This window comes from Molothrus aeneus, chromosome 1 (genome assembly GCF_037042795.1).
Source record: "Molothrus aeneus isolate 106 chromosome 1, BPBGC_Maene_1.0, whole genome shotgun sequence".
Lineage (NCBI taxonomy): Eukaryota > Metazoa > Chordata > Aves > Passeriformes > Icteridae > Molothrus > Molothrus aeneus.
The window spans coordinates 107,383,187-107,397,964 of NC_089646.1; the positions used below are offsets into that span (position 1 = coordinate 107,383,187).

At 47.4% G+C, this 14,778-nt stretch overlaps 1 protein-coding gene across 5 annotated transcripts in view; it reads right to left on the bottom strand.

The window, feature by feature from the left end:
- The window catches only part of KCTD1 (potassium channel tetramerization domain containing 1), a 101,871-nt gene that overhangs the window by 63,536 nt on the left and 23,557 nt on the right, over positions 1-14,778 (bottom strand). The window contains exon 1 of one of the 5 annotated variants that reach the window (XM_066562595.1): positions 5,793-5,952. The exons of 2 other annotated variants lie outside the window; for them this stretch is intronic. In XM_066562595.1, coding sequence (XP_066418692.1) covers positions 5,793-5,858 — 66 coding nt within the window. In that variant the 5' untranslated portion in view covers positions 5,859-5,952. Of the gene's footprint in view, positions 1-3,228; positions 5,081-5,326; positions 5,530-5,792; positions 5,953-14,778 lie in introns of those variants that run through there. 2 more of the 5 variants (XM_066562633.1, XM_066562586.1) reach the window with 2 other exon arrangements.

Genomic DNA, 14,778 nt, shown 5'->3' on the forward strand with positions numbered 1-14,778 from the left:
TCAGCATGTACCACATCTATAAAACCCAAAAGCTACCACCACATTGTAGCATCAAAAGTTCAAGCTTTAGCTATTGTTCATCTTTCAGCAACATGGGAGATGAACAACAGCCAAATTACATCTCTCTGTCATCAACTTGAACTGAAGTACTGCTGTCAGTGGCAGGAAAATTGCTACACTTCAGAGCAAATAAGAGCTGAAAAGAAAGTTGTGCCATGATGGCAGTGCTGTATGCTTAAAATACACTATAAATGCTGCTCTTAAGGTTAAAACCTAAAGCAATAGTTGGATCAAGATGAACATTTAATGTACCTTTCCTGAGCTCTGGAGGAGGCTCCTACCAACTCAGTGTTGAAAAGAAAATTTGGGGCTAAACAAAAAATGGGAGCTACAACACAAAAGCCTAAAATCAACATTCTTGCTCAAACAGTCAATGCAAATTGAAGACATCCCATTTAGTACTATCATATTCCACACTCTGCTAAATGCTATTAAAAAAAAATTCAAAACTCACAGTATAAGGAATATATGCTAAGATACCCACACATTATGCCACCACTTTTCACCAGAGTATTGCACAAATCCATGAGTTCCACAATCTGTCCCCTAGAAGACTAATTACAAAGACAACCAATAAACCACAAACTTATGACCTTCATGTTTTCAAGGAATCAGTAATATTTGTCAACAGTGGAATTTAGTGTCATGGTACTTGATGAGATATATTCAGTAAAAAGGCCTAGAAACTCTTTGTTTATAATTAAGCAATAACGATTGAGGGCCAGGGCATTTCCTGGGGATTAATGACCGGGCTGGGAGAGCCAATGGCTTGAGGCAATGCCTTGGGCCATTAACCTCAGCCAGTCATTAATTTCCCCAGGAAATGCCCTGGACCTCGATTAGTGTAAGTATCATAAAAGGTAGCTAGAGAGAAAAAGTTTAGCATTAACAGTCTCCCAAGGAAATCCATTCCCCAACCAGTATTTTTTCATTTTGTCACATCCCAGAAGTGCATAAGTTAAAACTGACACAAGAAAAATTGGTGATGAAAATGAGGAAAAAAAAAAAAAGAAAAGAGAGAGACTTTTTTTTTCTATTATAGGTTTACATTAATGAGGTTTGTAGCAACGGCAAGATTCAGCTACAAAAGTGAGTGGGCACCTTGTTTAACTCATGAAATTATGAATGGAGGTGAACATTTCCATATAATTACTGATAAAACTCACATTGTCTAGTTCTATTACCCTTGCTGATTGCTCATTTTCTTTCTTGATACACTTAGGAAGACAGCAGATGCCTGTGTACTCTATTTCAGCTATTTCTCCCTTTCTCCCCACAGCCCACTGCTAATGAGAATTACAGCTCCGAACGCTTCCCGCAGGAAGCTCAGCTTTGCACCAAACACTACAGCAGCTGGATTTCTCCTCGCCTAAGCTTTCTGCAAGTGTGAAGGGATTTGTGGGCCAGGGTAGAGATAGAGTTCTCTAGTCTGACACCTGAAAGTATCAAGACACCTCATTTAACAGGTTAAAGACGCACACACTCCATGACCACTGACTGCTCTGCTCAGTTCCCTCTTCCCTTTCCCAGACGCACGTGCAGTGCTCCTCCTCAAAAGCTGAACTGTGCCTGAAGTTTCGAAATTGCTTTCAAGATCGTTAAAAGCAAGGGGAAGAGGAATCCAGGGTTAAATACAGCGAGGAGCATTAGCTTTTACCTGAAATAATGAGCTAGAACAAAAACATTATCTGCACATAATCAAGCCTCTAAGCCATTCAGAAACACCAGATACACACAGCAGGGGATCAAGCTACAGTACTCCACTGAAGTGGTCCAAAAAAAGCCTCCCTGAAAGAAAGGAGAGGTCACAGGTATCTTAAAGAACATAGATGCTTATGCAGGCATTCGCTGGGAGCCCTGCCCTCCCCCTCCCCACCCCAATTAGCCTTCAGGCTGGTTGATTAGTTGGCAAACTCTTTGAAAGGGTCAGTCTGTCCAGAACTGGTATTTCCACTCGGGAAACAGCTCAGGCATGTCATATACCTGTGCCTGCCCAGCGCCGCGCTCCCTGGCTGACGGCTGCGATCCCTGTTATTACTTGACACAAGAATGTCAGAGGGGTTTTGTAATCATGTAGGGCAGCCAGCAGTAAAGTTCTTGCCCAAAACGCGGTATTTTATGGGGCACAACGTAACTGTGTACGCTTTACAGATTTACTTAGAATGGCTTCCAAACTTCAAGCCAATTGCAGAGGTGCAGCGAGGCTTTAATTGAAGTAATTTAGCGCCGGTGCTCAAACACCCGAGAGGAAAGTACTTTTGGAGGGGATTGGGGGCAGGCACCAGCACGTGCTGGCACACGGCACAGGGGGCTCTGCAAGGCACACATCAAGGCACAGCTCAACAGCGTTTTCGACAACACCGTTTTACCTTAACCAAACACATCTAATGAATTTGGGCTCATTCCACGGCTAAGCTGCGCCTAAACCCGTTTAATTGTGCTCTTACTGTATATTTCACCACTATGGTAACTAAGGCAAGTAAAGCCAATTTGCCTTAAAAAAAAAAAAAAAAAGGATCACTGCCAGGAAACAGAGCTATTTTAAATAAACAAATACAAGATGAATGCAATTGCCATATTAACCCTCTTGTTAACTTCTGAAGTTTAAAATTACACCCTCATTACTAGTGTGTAATTGAGTATTCTCCCGGCTGTTTCTTGCATTTGAGGTTATTCAAATAGTTCATTAGCACATCAAGAACACCACACACACTAATGATACCTGATGCCCCTATCTACTATTCTGGCCCGACTGACTTTCGACTTTCCTAAGTCACATCTCCCGCAAAAAGAGAAATAAAAGAGGGGGGAAATAATTAAAAAGGAGGAAAGGGGAAGCCCATAGGGCTGAGTGGTCGGTGCTGCCACTGAGGGGGAGCACGGCAGCACCCAGGCACCAGTCAAGTCAACACCCAGGCACAGTGAATGGCCACTGGACCAGTGGCAGGGCATGAAGAGACTGAGGGGGGGCAAGTAAGTTGGATAACTCGCGTCCGGGCTCTTGGGGTGCCTGAAGAGTGAGCGTGACCCAAGAGCCACCCCAAAGCTGGCAGTGTGCCTGAGTGCCCAGCCTTGGCACAAGAAAGGAGGGGGGCAGTGCAGACTATGTGGGGCAGGGTGAGGGGCTGCCATTTTTTGGTTTTTTTTCCTTTTTCTTTTTCCGGTTACCTGTGTGGGGGTAACAATAGCAGGTGAAACTACTGTGGGTGAGGTGGTGCTTCTGTGCCCATTTGCTTCGGGGAGGAGGTGAGGCAAGGGGTCATGTTTCACTGAGACCACCACCACGGCGGGCGCAGCGGCATCCAGGGGCTCGGCGGGGCGGCGGCAGAGTCTTTTTGGGGAGGCAGAGGGCCCACAGGCATCGCCGCCGGCCGCAGCCCCTGCCGGGAACACGGCCTCGTAGAGCGCCCGCTTGGCCGGGGCCACTGCGGCCGCTTCTGCTTTCACCGGCGCAGCGTCACCGTCTTTGGGCAGCACATAGGGGTTGGCAGCGGGCGGCCGCGGCCGAGGCCCACCATTGAGGGCGGCAGGGGTGTAGCAGCCCCCGCCAGCGGGGTGGTGGAGGAGGTGGTGGTGGTGGGGAGGGGGGTGGTGGTGCTGGGGTGGCTGCAGTCCTCCCAGCTTGGTGCCAATGCCAGCGATACTGTTGAGGGTGGCAATGGAGACGGCACCAATGCAGTGGTTGGTGTAGGTCTTGGAGAGCTTGGCCGCCTTGGAGAGCATCTGCATGCGGGTACCCAGGAGGTTCTTCCCGATGGCCTTGTTCTCGTACCAGGTGATGTCGCCCTCGCTGCAGTGGTCCCGCGGGCGCTGGAAGAAGGCCTTGCAGAGGGGGTTGCGCTTGGAGAGGTACTTGACAAAGCTGGCATAGGGGCAGAACTCTGTGCCAGTCTCATACATGCGAGGCAGGTTCTCCTCGTCGCTGCTCTCCGCCCGCTTCTTGCTCCAGGAGGACGAGCGCGACTTGTGGTAGGGCCCCAGTGCCTTGAAGTAGACGAACTTGCGTCCGTCCTCATCCACGGCCAGCCCAAACGAGTCCTCCTCCAGCTCCCGCTGGTTCTCCCGGCCGCGGGTGCAGAAGTACATGCAGGTCTCAAACCAGACCTTGTTGAGGAGCCCGAAGGGGCTCTGGGTGCTGAAGACGCTGCACGTGTAGAGCTTGCGGAGGTCGGCGCGGGTAATGGCCTGCTTCTGCACCACCGGCCCGGCGCCCTGCTCCTCCAGCTTGCGGATGACAGCGGCCAGGGTGAGGTTGGCGGCGCGCAGCTCGGGGTCCTTGGTGAGGTCGAGGGTGCGGCAGTAGGGCGGCTCGTTGAGGTAGCGGTTGAGGGAGCTGCGGATGCTGATGAGGGAGGACTTGGAGTAGAGCTGCCCGCTCTTGGAGCGCGCCTCGGCGTAGAAGGAGCGCAGGACCCGGCAGAGCGCCCCCTTGTCCATGGTCTCGAAGTCGGGGCTCTGCGCCTTCTCGCTCAGGTACTCGCGAAAGATGCGCACGGCGTAGCGGGTGGCCAGCCGCGTGTTCTCGCTCAGCCGCGCCCGCTCCGGCCGCTGCAGCAGCAGGGCCGCCTCCAGCTCCGCGTCCTCCGCCGCCCCCCCGGGGCCGCCGCCGCCGCCGACCCCCGGGGCAGCCGCCGCGGCGCCCCCCGGGGCAGCCCCGACGCCGCTGCTGCCGCCGCCCGGCGTACGGCCCGGGGCGGGCGGCAGCGGCTCCGTCTCCTCCTCGCCGTCCCACTCCAGACCCATCTCCTCTTCCTCCTCCTCCTCGTCCAGCAGCAGCCCCCCATCGGCTCCGTCCTCCTCCTCCTCGTCCCCCGTTATCTGCACCTCCTGGATCTCATCCTCCTCCTCGCCCTCCTCCTCCTCGCCGGCGCTGCAGTAGCGGTGCGGGCGGGGGGCGACGCCGCGGCCGGACGGCCGGTCCCCCGCATTGTTCCCGCCGCCTCCGCCGCGTCCGCCGCCCCCTCCGCCGCCGCCGCTCCACTCTCCGCCGCCGCCGCCGCTGCCAGGCATTCTCGCCATATTGCCGTCTCCCTGCCAGTCCTCGGGCAGGGCGCATGCGCTATATTGGACCGCAGCGCTGGAGCGCTTTTGTGTTTTAATGACCTTCAGCTACCGGGAGGCAAAGCCGGGCTCTTAAAGGGGCCGCGCTCCCACTGGCGGCGGCGGGGAAGGGGCGGGAGAGGCTGGCATGGATGGGGAGGAGGCTGAGTCGCGCTGAGGGGGTACCGCGGGGAAGGGAGTGCTACTTACTGCGCCCGCCGCTCACCTCGGGTCCGTCCCGTCGAGCAACGCTGACGGGCGCCGGGAGCGGGGGGGGACCCGCCGGGCAGGTGCGCCCCGGCCCGGAGGCTCCCCCGCCACCCGTCCCACCTCCCCATCCCCGAAAAAGAAAGCACTCCGCGTGTGGAGCGGCTCTTTCGGTAGGGACGGACCGCCACCGAGCTGCTACGACGCCTCGCACCTCCTCATTCCACAGTAACTTAAACACAGACCAAAAAGAAAAAAAAAAAAAAAAAAAAAAAAAAAAAAAAGAAACCCTGCAAAGCGAAGAAAAGAAAAACCAAACAAAAACCCAAACGAAACCCAAACCCCCCCACACAAAAGGCTCGGGCTGTGCCTGTCCGCAGCACGGCTCAGACCTCGATAGGATGCTGCCGGGGAGCGGGCGGAGGACCCGGCCCCGTTCCCCGCCTGCCGTGCTGCCGCGACATCGCCTGCCGCCGACCTCGCACCTTTAATCGGGCGCCCGGATTTCGGTCGAGGGGCTCGGGAGGAGACGGACGCTCGGGGCATTGCATCCGTGCGGCTTGCAGTCCGCCCAGGAACAGCCAGTCGGTCGCCGCGGCGCTCGCTTGGCTGGCGGGAGCCCCGGCGAGGTTGGCTGCGGAGAGGGAGCAATAAGGGTTCGGGGGCTGACGGGCGCTCCGGGCCGCCCTCCTGCTCCTGCGGGGGCTGCAGACCTTAGGGCAGCCGGAGGGGCCTCGGCCCCCCCGTGCCGCCGCTGCCTCCCAGCGCGCCCGCCGCGCTCTTCCTCCGCTACCCTCTTCCGCGACGGACCAAAACCCGAGGGGGCTCCCGCCACCGCGCCGGGGTGCGGAGCCGCCGGACCCAAAATCACCCGACACTTTGCGGGTGTTTTCGCAGAGGGGAGCCCCGGAGCGGCGCAGCGCGGGCGGGGGGCGCGGAGCCCGGCTCAGCCCTGCCCCCGCCGCCCGCGCCCCCCGCCCGGCTCTGCCCCGGGAAGGCGGCTGGCTGCACGCTGCCTTCCTTACCCTTCCTGCCCGGGAAGGGTCCTGGGCCGGGCTGGGCGCGGGCAGGAACGAGGACATGAGCCTGCCGCGGGGAGAGGGAGCCTGTCCTACTCGGGACGGGAGGGGACGAGGGGGGTCCCCGCTGGTAGCACCCCAACTTTCCAAACCAAAGTACCCCACGCAACTCCCTGTGCTATTTAGCCGGGCCATTTATTTTATTCGGTACGATGAAATAAATATTCATTGCGACTGCTGGCTACACCTGAAATTATAGCCCTAATTGCAGAGCTGTTGGCCTGAGTTACCACATTTGCTGCTTACTCATCCGTAAGAATTGCTCAGCGCCGGGCCCCAGCCGTGGTGGTTCCCTCTGGGGGGGCTCGGTGCCCGCCGGTGCTGGGCGGTGCCGAGCTCCGCGGCCGCTCCCCCGGGGCAGGGACCGACGGCCACGGACGGGGCGGCCCGGACAGCCCCAGCCCCCGCCGTCCCGGGAAACGTGGGATGCCAAAGAAGGGATGTGCAAATTGTTGAGCAAATTAGGCCAATTCGAAATAAATAAGCGCTGCGGGAAGAGAGCCTGCCACTCCCGGGAAATAATTGAAGAGAAACCCGGCACTGTTATATTGATGTAAGCCTGGAGTAATTACACGGAGGTCAAAGTTGTTGCACGCACTACAGAAGTTGTGCTCACTCTGTAGTTTGAGAGCGGATTATGTTCCCTCTCAGGTCGATGGCACATATATAAAATTCTGCATTTTTTTCCCTATGCACGTTAGAGGATATAAATAAGGATTTTTTTTCCTTTCCTTGTCATGCTCTATCTGTAACCTAATCCTGAAACAAAGTCTCAAAGACCGTCCCATGAGATGGACCAAATGCTGAAACAGATAGCTAAAACAAACAGTACCTTGTTGTGGTTAAAAGCTAAATTCCCCAGACAAGCTCCTTTTAGGAGCTATTACAACCCACCCTAGAAGACAGAGAACTGCAGGGCTTGCAGCATAAACCTTTTTTACAGACATTATTTTTCTTTATTCTTCCTGTAAATGCTAAAAACTACGTGATCGGCATTGACCTTTGATTCTGTTTTACTATCGTGGAAGACACTTTTTTTTTTAAAGACCTTTTCAGAGCCATATGAGTGCAAAAGGTAATTGAATATTTTTTTAACTTTAAAAAAGATGAACATGAGGTTGACAGCTTCTGTACTTGGATGTTCATTTAATCACCATTTTCTGATTACGGGAGGTGAACTATGTTGACAGACTTGCAGATGAATATGCAGCCCAGTATACGAAGAGTAAGTTTAAAGGACATAAAGAACTTGCAGTGAGGTTGGAGGGGAAAAATGTATACGGAGCATCCGTATTACACACATCAACTGGAAGCACCTCAGCAGCCAGGGGGAATTTAGAGAGTAGCAAGTGAGGTGTTCAGAGTGCTGCAGGTGCCCATAACTGGGAAGACACATGCATAAGTTATATACCTATATATATAGGTATAACCTATATGCAAATAGGTAAGTTAATCATATACATATATGTTAACTTACCTATCTATGTTCCTAAAAATAGCATTTAGCCTAGTCAGTTGTATTCCAGAAGTTTAAATCCTATTGTTCAAGCTCTCCAGTTAGATAAGGTAATCGAACTGCATTCCAAAACTGACAGAGTTGCACAAGGTTGTCTAATGTGAGCTGGCATATAACATTAAACTTACATCCACTCCACCCTCCACGTCACTAATCAGAGGTTTATCCTGCTGAGAGCTCCGTGCAGGCAGAGACAGCATTCTACATTCTCCCCTAGGACTAAAGGTTTGAGGCTGATTATCAAATAGGTCCTGTCCGCACTTGGAGAATACATTTTATTACTGCTGTCAGTAAAGATGTGATACCCACAGAACACTAATCATGGACTGGCCTCACTAAGGATTATCCTTACGAGTACTTGGAGATCAGTTCATATACCACGGAATGAGCATGCCAGTTTAAAAACCAAAACAACCTCCTCCATGAGTCAGTTGGTTCATAATAAAGGTAGTGCTTGTTACCACATTAGCAAATAGTTTCAGGTCTTTCTTCACTTCTTTTTTAAGCTGCTCTTGCCCCTGGCCTCGCCCCTGGCAAGCAGAGAGCTTGCTAGAGCAGTGTTCTTTGACAATCGGCTATTGTGCTAAAGCTTTCCACAGCCCAATTCTCCTTCAGACTAACAAAGTCTACTTCTCCCGTAGCCTCTGTAAGTGGTTATTTCATTACAGCCACCTAAACCTTCATGCTTTGGTGAGTCTTGGTAGGTGTTTCATCATGAGGCTTCACGAGGAACTAAACTGGAATACCCCAAAACCCAACAAGCAAAGAAAAACCATCGGGTCCGTTTGCTTCTTAGGATCCTGTCTAGGCATCTAGAAAAGTTTATTTTAAAAACACTGCTTAAAACAAGCTTGTGGGTTAACCCTAATGCTGGCCACCAGGCATTTTTTAAAGAAAATAACTTTTTGTCCACATACACTTTTACTGTTAAATACAATAAACATTTTTAAATGTCGTAATACGTTTTCTAAACACAAGATGTTTTCACCGTAGGGGCAGGCTATGTGGAAATTGGTATGAGAAATCCATATTGACACTACAGAACTAGAAGGCAAATAACACTTGGGACTCTTGGAAAATTCACTTAGGGAAAAAGCATGTCCTAGAAATCCTTCTCCCACCCAGAAACATGCAGTTTTGAGATAAGCTTTTTTAGCATTTCAGAACTGTCACTTCAAATGCTAATTCCGTTTTTATTTTACTCTTTTATTTTTGTATATGATATTTCTAGTTGTTTCATTACTTCTTCATACTAGGGACAGCTAATGCTAACATGTAGTGTGATATAACAGATTTTAAATCTCCTTTATTTAAATTCTTTTTCTTTATTTTTTTTTAGCATCTCCCATCTGCGTGGCAATGAAACAGCTTCATATAACTCAACAAAGGAGACATTGATTTAGTAAAGTGAGGATGTATCCATCAGCACTAAGTTGCAGCTGTTCTTAATGGATTTTAAAATACAAAAGCTATTTCACCTCTTGGATTGTCATATTATGAAATGTTAGTAGTAGTTGCACATATCAAAGCATCAGCTACCAGCCAAACCTTGTGAAAGGTGAAGGCAGCATCAAGCCAGCCCCCTTGTGAAGCTCCTCAATGCCAATTGAAAGCCTATTTCCCCAGTACGCTCCTATTTTATTTTTTCCCCCCTGCAGGTATTTGCTGTTACTCACTCACGGCTTTTTTTGTTTGTTTGTTTGTTTTTATCCTTTTACAAAAGCAATATTTCTGCTACTGAGACCCCGATTTGTTTCCCAATTGCTTTGTTTTCAAAATAAACCAGAGAAAACTCAAGCCATCATCTTTGTAAAAGCATACATTCAGTGCTTGGCAAACTAAAAGGCAAGACTTTGCAAATCACCTTTATTTTCAGTGTCAAGCAGCTGGAGCACTTTTGCTTCCAAAAATATGGAAGAGCTATGTTGTCAGACAGCTTGGAGAGAGGCAGGTAATAAATTGCATTGTGCTGCATAAAGGTTTTAAGGGTCTTTTAAAATGTGCTGGAGGTAAGTTGTCAGGAGATATATTAATGCTTTTATTTAGCTGTATTTCAGTTTGTGTTTGTCTTTGCTTCTCTGGTGTTGAGGCACTTGAAACAAATTGGCTGGTCTGTGTGGCACAGTGGTAGCTGGTTAAAGTTGCTGTAGTGGTTGTCTGACCATTTCTATGAACTACTGACACCAAGCAACCTGGTGTGTTAGTGGCACAAAGTTTGCTCTCCATGGAGGCAGAAAGAGCTCTTTCTATCCAGGCTGATAACTGGTTAGTTTTTATTCCTTCTCAACTGAGTTCATACATTTTACATGAAGGTGAGGGAAATTTAGAAGGACATAGCCAGTAACTCAAGAAAGGAAGCTCCAAAGAGAGGGATCCCTGTGAAACCACAAAGTTTACAGGTGTTGTAGGTCTAAGTACAAGTTTTTACTTCATACAGTGTTTTAAGTACTATGTAATAGAGCATAACTTTATGCTGTATTGGATATGGAGTTCTTGAAATCCTATTTTCTGATCATAATCTTCCAGTAAAAGTTTATTTTGAACTATGAGTTCTGTCTGGAAGTCACACTGGGCTGGATGAGGTCTACAAATGCAGGGAGGGACAACTGATTATATGATAACAAGAACTGGCTAAGAAAATTCCTTAAACATTCCTTTGGGAAAAAAGGGAAAGAACCCCAAAACCTTGAATCCAAACAAGAATGTAATAACATGAGACTCTGAAGAAGTGCACTTTCCCACTTGTTTCTGTACCATATGGATTTTATCTTGGTTCCTTTCACCATCCCCATTGCATGACCCAAAGCTTCTGTGTTGCCATGAGGTGTGCTGAGCACTGATTCCTGCACAGGACCAGAGGTAGAGCTTTATACCCCGTGGAACTTATTCATACCAGGCTTTTCTCAGAGCATGGGGTCCCCAAGGGAGAGGACAACAGCTGGCCTACAGCCCAGCATGGAAAAGGGAATCTTCTTTTGACTGTCGACTAGTGGCTTTAAAGCCTCTTTATAGAATGAATTCACTGTCAATATACTTTTGTTTTGATTTAGTGACTGAAATAAACTGATTATTCCCCTTTTCCACCAGTATTATGTCTGTGTCATCATGAATTTGGAAATTCCCTTTCAGGTATTTATGTAGCAAAAACCCCAGTACCAATGGTCTGTCTTCTTGGATTTTCTCTTCTCAATTGAGTTATCTCAGCTGGGTTGACACAAACCCAATTTAAGCAACTTTAGAATTGTGTGAGTTCAAAGGAAGCCCACAGAGGGTGTATACACACTGTTAAACAGTGTCAGAGCCCTGCTCAGGCTGTCACCCAGACCCACCTTTCCACTGCTGTTGAATTTTAAGTTACACTAACTTGTAAAGCAGCATTCAAGTAGAAGGGAATAAATTCATAGGTCATATGAAAGAAGAGTGCTGGGATAAAAAAAGTGTTGCAGTGTTTACTGCCAGACCCTATCACCTCCTTTATCAGCATGGTTTAATTCATACCAAGAAAAAAATGGTAGAAAATGTGGCAGAATATTTAAAAATAAGGGGAGTCCTTTATGCAAAACCACTTGCATTAATTAAATGTTCCCACTGTATCGGTCTTCAAATGAAACCGGGGGTAAAGCCTCAGGATACTGTCAGGACTTTCATTTGAGGTTTAAAGCCAGAGGCCATAAAGGACCTTATAGGTCCTTTTGCGGTTTGCACCTGCATTTTGCTGCATTTTAAGTTATAGAAAGTAAAGCCTGGAAAAGTAGAAAACCTGAAATGATTCAGAGAAAGCAAAAAGAAAATTGATAAAAGTTTAATGAAAAAAGACTGGATGTATTGGATATACCTCTCCCTTTTCCAGCATCAGGTAATAAAACAGATTAAAAATACCGTCTAGCATCTGGTAAGCATCAGTATTTTGTAAGAGTTTGGCATTAAAAACACCCCAACAAACCACTTCTGCAACTGTTGAGAATGCTTAACTGCAAAGCTTTTTTGTCCAGCCCTGAATTGTACTGTGCTTTGAATAGCCTTGCTTTTTCTGTTTATGAAAGGTTAAGCTGGGTGTGAATCAAAGTTTTCTTATTTGAAGATCAAGGCAAAAACTCAATTTCTTTTTACAGAACAAAAGGTATCATCAAATAAAATAGTCTAAAAAATCCTAGAGCCAAGACTTTGCATATTCATCAATTATGCAACTACAAGCAGGTAGTTATTTGCTAGTAAAGACTCTGCTTTTAGTAGAAATGAGCATTGTTAAAATAAGCAAGAGAAAAATTACAAACTCTTCCTTTGCCTTGGACAAAACAAGGTCACATTTGCAATTTGCAGTGCTTGATCTCTCCCTTAGCAATCTTGGCAAAGGTTTATCGAGTTATTCTGAGTAATTTCCTTCAAGTTATGAGTGTGTCACTTGGTCTGTTACGGACCTGTTCCTTCAGTTTACTCTGCTGTTTACCTGTGAATTGTCACACTTGTTCTTGCAGATCAGTGTTAAAAGGAAAAAAAAAAATAAAGCAGTGTTTAAAATCAAAGCTTCAGTGTGGAAGGATATAAAGTGTGAAATCCAGACCCTTTGCTTTCATTCTGGCTTTAGTGATCATAGAAACCTGCTGTAGGGCAGGACTAATCTGCCAGAAAATTATTATTGAGCCCTGGTAACTCAGATATATGTGCAGACTTGAAAACGTTGTTCTTTGTGCCAACTCCAGGTCCTTCAAGAACCTCATACGGTATCCTACACCTGGCTCAGAAATACGCCGTAAAGAGGAGGAGGTTTGTTAATTCCCAAGCAGCTGTGAACAATTTAATCTCTTTGCAAACAGCCCATCATCCTATTCCAATTGTGAGTTTCTTGGGGGATGGAGAGTTTGAAGAGCTGGTGAGAGATAATAGGGTCTTTCTTTCAAGGCCATTCCTATGGATTTGGCCTCAACAGTAGCATCTTGATGGCAGGGTTGCCAAATCTCAGAGCCTCTTGATACTTGGTTGGAATTTCCTCCTCCATATGCTGGAATCGAGAGAGGTTTAAAATTAGTCTTTGGCAGACAACTTTGAAAGCTTGAATTATGTAAATACTTGGAAATACTTGGAAATCAGGAGGCAAGCCACAGTTTTGCAATTTTAGGAAGAAGAAATCCCTGTGATTTTAAGATATGATTAAGATTTTATTCTGAACGCTGGTGGTTGGAACTCCTGGGATTTCCCAGATAAAATTGCCTCTGAGAACTGAGCTGATAACTTGAATTGGTTTTCTGGACAAGTCTCTAAATTACTAACTTCTTTGCCTCACAGAATTTCTTAATCAAAAAATCACCATCCAAATCCTACACACAAGCCATTTTTGCTACCTCTTTGGCAATATGCGTAGAAGAGTCAGAGAATCACAAAGAACTACTTCAAGAAGCTCATAACCAGATTTCTTTGAGTTCTCAGAACCGTGAACTTTTTTTGTTCTGATTATCAGAAGGTCTCTGCACTCAAAAATGGTTGTAGAGGTATTTAAGCCAGCTGTACTTTTAAACAGGCTTGCACCTGATACGGTTTCCATGGGAGCCGCTTGGTCCTTAGCCATTTGCAAACATGGCTGCTTATGTAGATAATTAAATTAGAGTTAGTGAACACAGTGTTCTTCTGAACAGCTGACCTTTGCTCTTTCTGGCACACCATAGTAGAGAGAAGGGAAATACAGTCTTTCTATGGTTTACATTTTCTGTACAACATTTTTCTTTTCCTTAAGACTAGCTAGATGTGACTTTCTGGATACTTTAGCAAAATCTCCTACTATTTCAGCAATTACCCTTGGATCATTCTGCACAACTCCAGACAGAGCATTTAATCAATTTAGTTCCTCTGTTTTCACTGGAGTTCCCAAATTTTCAACATTTTCCTTTGTCCAGCAAGATATATTGGGGTTGGCTTACACTAAAATGTTTCATAATATTCTCTAAGAACTAGTTTTATTCAATCAGAAAGTATTGGAGTTTAAGTACTTAGGAATGTCAGTCATATCTAAAGGGTAGAGGCAGAATTCTAGGAGCTTTGTTTGTAAAGCTAAATAGATCAAAGTATCTGGAACAATTTTTAACATTTTTTGGGCAGGCACTGTATTTCAAAGGAAGTTGTAGAAGAATTTTGTTAACCCATTGGTTCAAATGAGTTTGTCAGATCCCATATCGAGAGGGACAGGATTTTGGCTACTGAATTCCAGTTTGCCACTGGTGCCTGGGCTAATTAGGGATGGGTAGAGAGAACCCCACATGCAGCTGAATAAACTAGAAAAATCCTGATGTCCTACTGAGGTCAGCAGCACTAATTAGCATCCACACACAGGAAATCTGTTTGAACCTGCCTGCTTTGCTTCCTGGCTTTGATCACATCCATACTCATACAGGAAAACGATTCTGAAGCTATATCATGCCAGAAGCACATGGTGGGATGCTCATGGGCCAGCCTGTCCACCCAGGACTTGTACAATCATTCTCACTTACTGGGGTTGCTGAAATTCTGTTGTATGGAGGACACAAACCCAGAGGCCTTTTGGCTGCTCAGCAGAACGAGTCCAACCCTTGCAGGGGTCCCTGTCTGCCTGGCTCTTGAGCTCTATGAAGTCCAAGAAGCCTGGTACTATTCTAGGAAGTCATGTTGAGAATTCCAGCTCCCTGCAGTAGTACCAGACACACACAGAAGCTACAAACTGCCTCTACGTTGGGGAATTTTGCCAGATCTCCATTTCTTTATACTTTCTGTCCATGAACTCTGAGGTTTCATGAAGCTTCTCCCTAGTACCATGGACAAATGCCATTACCTCCCTTCTCTGTGCTGCTCAAAAGCCCACCTGAGGTGTAGGCTGCTGAATTCTGGTTTTGTTCATGCTCTCTCAAGGAC